At 36.6% G+C, this 5,884-nt stretch overlaps 1 protein-coding gene across 2 annotated transcripts; it reads right to left on the bottom strand.

Annotated features, from left to right (window-relative positions):
- Window positions 1-1,580: 1,580 nt before the first annotated feature.
- On the bottom strand, window positions 1,581-5,462 carry LOC131602590 (glycoprotein 3-alpha-L-fucosyltransferase A). Of its 2 annotated transcripts, none has more exons than XM_058874741.1 (7): window positions 4,682-5,462; window positions 3,881-4,041; window positions 3,453-3,694; window positions 3,058-3,165; window positions 2,677-2,833; window positions 2,215-2,442; window positions 1,581-2,124 (listed from the first exon to the last, which is right to left on the bottom strand). In XM_058874741.1, the coding sequence occupies exons 1-7, from the start codon at window positions 5,069-5,071 to the stop codon at window positions 1,869-1,871; spliced, it is 1,542 nt and encodes a 513-aa protein (XP_058730724.1). In that variant the 5' UTR covers window positions 5,072-5,462; the 3' UTR covers window positions 1,581-1,868. The 2 variants fall into 2 exon arrangements, with proteins under 2 accessions (XP_058730724.1, XP_058730725.1); XM_058874742.1 differs by having other exon boundaries at window positions 3,058-3,162.
- Between the last annotated feature and the right edge of the window lie 422 nt (window positions 5,463-5,884).

Here is a 5,884-nt window from a genome sequence, read left to right as displayed (position 1 = left end):
ATGTTTGACAATCCTTAGCAAATAAGGGTAGTTAAAGGCTTTAAGATTGTTAGAATATTGAGAGCTTGCTCATGTGAGATAAAAAGATACTATATATGAGAATTTATCTATGTTATTGGTTTATTTCTCTCATTATAGGAATGAGGTAATTGTAGAGACTTCTCGGGTCTGGACTAGAGATTCTGAGAGTGGTTTGCCCTAACTTCATGACCAAGGAACATGGTCATAGGAGGATTTGGTATCCTTGATTTGTGGGGAGAACAGTTTTCTACCTTTGACTCATCCTTAGTCGTTTGATTTTTGGGACACATCATTGCTCACGCTGATTACGCAAGTGGAGCTAATTCAGAGGGCCTAAGCTCAATTGGGCAACTAGATACCCCTATTAGGCGGATATCGCCCTTCGCCTAGCATCCTGGACAAAGCACTGAGCAACCTGAGGTCTTACCCAATATGCTCGCCCCGCCCAACATGTCTGACTTTTCCTTTTTTTTCTTGTTAGAGCCTAATAAAATTTTACTGGTACACAATCTCTCGAGCACGAGGGCGTGGGACGGATAATTTTGTTACTTTGGAATTTCATGCGTATGTGACAAGGGCGGCCTTGACTTCGACGCCTAGGGCAACCAACATGGGTCCTCAGGAGAGACTTAAGTTGGGTCCGTCAGCTTAGATTTTAAGTTGAGTCTCTCTAGCGAAACTTTAAGTTGAGTTTCTCTGGTAAGACTTTAAGTTAAATCCCTCTGGCAAGACTTTAAGTTGAATTGACAATATTTTAAATTGAATCCATCTGGCGAGACTTTAAGCTGAGTTCCTCAAGCGAGACTTTAAATTAAATTCCACAAGCGAGACTTTAAATTGGGGTCCTCTGACGAGACTTTTAACTGAATATCTCTATTAAACTTTAAATTAAATCCCTCGTACAAGACTTTAAATTGAGTCCCTCAAACATTGCTTACATTGCTTGGGATGAAGCATACCCTTGTTAACTCCTAATGAAGCATAATCATCGTCAAATTCCTGAGGAACTCCTAATCACAACGGTCCTCAACAGTCTTAAGAACTTTAAGGTTGTTTGTACAATGCATCTATAACAACACACATCTCCTGAACCAGAGCATGGTAAATTTAAGAACACTTAGGAAACAAAAGGTAGGATTTTACACTTGGGAAACAAAAGGTAGGATATTGCAATATAAGTAATTAAATTCAGGTTCACGTACAATTATCGATTTCAATAAGAAATTAAAATATATTTTATCTCTATTTCTATACTACCTAATTGCATAATTAGGTATCATGTTAGAGTATTGAAAGGTAACAAAACTTTTGAAGTGGAGCCAGCTTATTCTAATAAGGGATTGAAGCATTGTTTTAAAAAGTACTAGTTTGCAATCATACTTGCAGTCTCAGTATAAGGGAATTTTAGCATTACCACCCCTACTGCAACTGCAGATATTTGATGACTGATTTTCTCCTTCAAATCTTTTTTTTCTTTCTTTAATTTCATTCTGCATTCAAACAAAACATGTGTTCTTGGTTGAAATATTCAGTATTTCTACTAAAATTTTCACTCGGGGTATACAAAGGTCCATCTTATCACTGTATCTACATATAATCAAATAAAGAAACACTATAACTCAACATTCAATATGGATTTTCATTTATCTTACAAAGAGGGGGGTTTAAATATGGTTGAAGTTATATATATATTTTCTGAATATAAATCCCCAATGTTGAAGCCCTGCCAATTCCATTACCATATTCATTCCTAAATCTGTATCCCTCAGTTAAGTGAAAATTCTACTGTTACATGATCATGTAAATTGCAGGGATGTCATCATCATCATCATCATCATCATCACATGCTACACAAAAATTACTTCAAACTTGGCACAAGGATTGCTTTCCAAGTGACTCTTGAAATCAACATCCCCGTCGAACTGGAACGTATAAAGAGCTTGCCTCTGTGTCAATCCTACGGGGTGTATTCTATAAATCTTTAATTCATTTCCACCTTTTATAACTTCGGGTCTTTCAGACTTCCATACAGGAACATGATTCAGGGATGTGAACTTCTTAAGAACAGCAGACTTGAAGGCCTCCAGAGTTAAATCGCTCGATCTGCCGATTTGTCAAAATTTCAAGTTACTATCATTTGTCTCGGAAATCTGACTAAACACAATAATATGCTAATCAAAATAAAAAGTGTACCTCAAGTAAATGGACTCCATCTCAAATGTTCCTCTTTCTCTCACGTAGATATGATATACGGTTTCTGACCCTCGAGTGCACTTGCAAGGGCGTTTCTTGAAGTCCGGGCTCTTTTCTTCCTTCTCTCTACTCGTTGTGGCCAAGTGAATGCAAAGGCGGCAAGATGAATGTACAGCTGCCATATCCACAAGGGCCTTGAAGGAATCAGATGGGCCGTCAACCTTCCACCTAATATTAACAAGATAACTCAAATTCATCCGAAATGATCATGAAATACAGAGTACACACACTCTAAAATTAGATAAACTCAAGATGCCTCATTCAGAAACATAAGATTCAATTTTGGAATCATGTTCTTGAGTGCAACATAAATAAATAACTGAATGGTTTAAACACGAGATATGAATGCAGGAAATGAAGGATCACTCGAGAAACTAGTTTGTTTTCATCATGTAAATTTACCTCATTGATTGATTATATGCTTCTGGGTTTTCTGCTAGGTATCTCATGGTCTTGGCAACAGACTCAACATCCTGTAGCTCTTTAATATGTAAAACTGAACCAGGAAAAGGAGCGAAATCTTGAATATTTGGAGCACCGACAACCACAGGGATTGTTCCTACAATAAGTTATTCAAAATTGAGCTTCAAATCCAAATAAACTGTGGCGAATGCATTGCTGAACAGAAAATTTTAGCAAATGGAAGCAAGAACCAAAATAATGTACTTTTTTGGGATAGATGAATCTTGGAATCTCCTAAAAGCTATTTTACATAAATGTTGAATATCTATCTAGTAAATGAAAGTATGAGAGGTGAAGGTAGATAGTTAAATAATTCGTTACCTGCGACAAGGGATTGGAAGAATTTTTCAGTCACATAATCCTCCTCATTGGAATTTTCAAATGCTAAGCTAAATTTGTAGTGCTTCAGAGCTTCCACTTTGTTCACTGCTACAAAATAAAATTTGTCAGTCTCTCATTTAGAGACTTAGATGCAAAACAAGATCTAGTAATCAAATGTTTGCAACGGCAATCATATATCAGCATCACAGCACAAGCAACTGCTTATGTGTGCTACTACCATGATACGGTCTTTTAACTTCTAAAACTGCAATCCAATGATTTTCTCCCTCCGTATTTCAAAACAGGATATTTAAGTTAATCAACAATATATCCTGTTTTGAAAACATCATAATCAGAGATTAATATATAAGTTAATCAAAATGATTATAATTTACCTCTTCCATCACGGTTCCTATGACAACCACCATAAGAGTCAATAGAGATGTTTGTTCCTTCAAGGGCTTCAAGAGCTTGCAACCGGAAATTCCGAGCACCGCAGTTGGAAATGAATGCAGCTGCAAGAGCTTTTTCAGTTTTTGGCTCCATCGGTGCCATGATGTTATACTCAGCCCAGGAAAAATATCCAACAGGAACATCAGATGATAGACTAGTTGTCATTACAATGTTATATCCCCTCCTAATATACAATAACATAGTAATAGTAATATCAGCTTAATTTATCAACACTCCCATATATCTCCATAGAGCTATAGAACAATTCAAAACCATCATAAAATATACCATACATTATTATACAACATATACAAAACAAATGATCCAATTCAATCTAACTAACTAACACTTAACAACAGTGCTTACCCACCGTCGTGCCATGGCAAGATTGTTCTCTGGATAGTAGTGTGCCGATTCCATTGATCGCAGAACACTTGCTGTTCCAGCTTGTTCAGGTAAGCCAAATGTAGCATCAGGTTTCTGGTTCCCATTAAACCCAAATTTACATCCTACTGCACATGACCTCCACTCCTGCAATTGAATGAACTAATAACTTTAGACAGACAAGAAGACTTTATAAGAACAATCATCAAGAGACAACATATACTAGCCAAACTAGTGTTTTGTTGCTTTCTCATTCTAAAGTCTTGCCTCTGAAAATCAAAATATCCATATTTTGGCTGCATATTAGAACAGTTACTCAGATAAAGAATGTCATATACAATACAAGTTCAAAACCTGCAGTTTATAATTGCGGAACTATAAGTCTATAGCTCACCATGAGGAAATAAACTCTATGAAGCATGGACATAGACACAGACACGACACATGTAATAATTTGAAAAAATAATAAATTGAACTTAATCACAATTGCCGTGTCGGTATCAGTATCCGACACGGACACACATACACGCCTTTTTTTCCAAGAGGTGTAGGTGATTCAGAGAATAAACTATAAACCAGATTGAGAGCAGAATATGACAGAATATGCTAACAGTATCCTAATCAACCAACTTCGAATAAACTACAAACTACCCTTTCATCCCTTCTCAAAAGGTCAAAAAATCACATATGAGCAAGATCATAACTAGATTAATGTAAGATAATAATGATCAATTACTAATCTTAAAAGAACATGAAAGAAGAAAATAATAAGTAGAATCAAATAAACCTGTTCAGCTCCAGTAATAAAAATAGGTTCCTTAACAAAGTCCCTTAAATATGTAACAGAATCCTCTCTCTCCAACCACTCTTCACAGCTTTCTTTCTTTGATTCAAAATTTCTCTCACCAGCCACCATCTCTAACCCCAAATCATCACTATCAACAACCACACGAGACCGATAGAACAAGTCAGCCACCATAGCTGCATTCTTCGCCATATCCAACTTCCCCAAAAACGCGATCTCTGCAATGACCACAAGAGCCACAAATAAAGGCAACAAACTCGACCATTTCTTCTTCGTAACCGCTGCACCACCTACTGGCGAAACCGAAACCGGTAAACCCTCATGGGTTTTCGTCTCTGTTCTCGAGCCTCGTTGATTCGAAACGAGACCCATCAATTGATTCTACCCCCAACTTCCAATTCCTCGATTTCCCACTTTTTTATCACCTGAAAACTGCGATTGAGATAGAAAAAAACGAAGCTTGTGGAGGTAGGTGAAATGGGTAGCGTTACAGACACGATTCCATGATGGTCGAGGGTTGAATTGAAGGTTTTAGTTGCGCCTCCTTCGACGAAAAAGAGATGCAAAGTTTGCACGCACTTTAGTCGTCAATGGGGGCAGAGATTTTCCATGTTCAAAGTCTACGGAGGGCTTTGGTGGAGTGAGTGAAAACCAATAAGCAACAAATACAAAACGACGGTGGAATAAGGAACAAGGCTTTGTTCTAACACTAATCCTATGTTTGTGTTAATGATGACTTTGGAGTTTGGACAAAATGATTTACAAAGTTGTGTCCAATTTATATAAATGGGCTTTTATGGTGAGTTTATTATGATTCCTATCAGGTCCACATAGAATGTCTTTTCTTAGGTTTAAAGTTAGGGATTGCTCTTCCACCTTCCACTATTAAGGAACTCTAAAATGCCTTTAGACCATCTTTTAATATGATGTGGCTTAGTGGGTTCCATAAAGAACTTAAATGTAAGTTGTCCCATTGAAAATGCTCTTAGTGTGGTTTGAATTTTAAAATTTAGACAAGTTTTTTTTTTTTGGAAATAAAATTTAGACGAGTTTATTATGCACCAAATTACATCATCAATCGTCAGTTAAAATGTGTTTGGATTTGTCAAAAACATGTTTGAAGTTCAAACTTTGGATATAGTTTGGATATTGGAATTCAGTAATACCAAGCCAAAAAAATAATGT

Source organism: Vicia villosa, linkage group LG5, assembly GCF_029867415.1.
Source record: "Vicia villosa cultivar HV-30 ecotype Madison, WI linkage group LG5, Vvil1.0, whole genome shotgun sequence".
Taxonomy (NCBI): domain Eukaryota; kingdom Viridiplantae; phylum Streptophyta; class Magnoliopsida; order Fabales; family Fabaceae; genus Vicia; species Vicia villosa.
The sequence above is the reverse complement of the archived record's forward strand: the minus strand, read 5'-3'. Positions and strand labels throughout refer to the sequence as shown.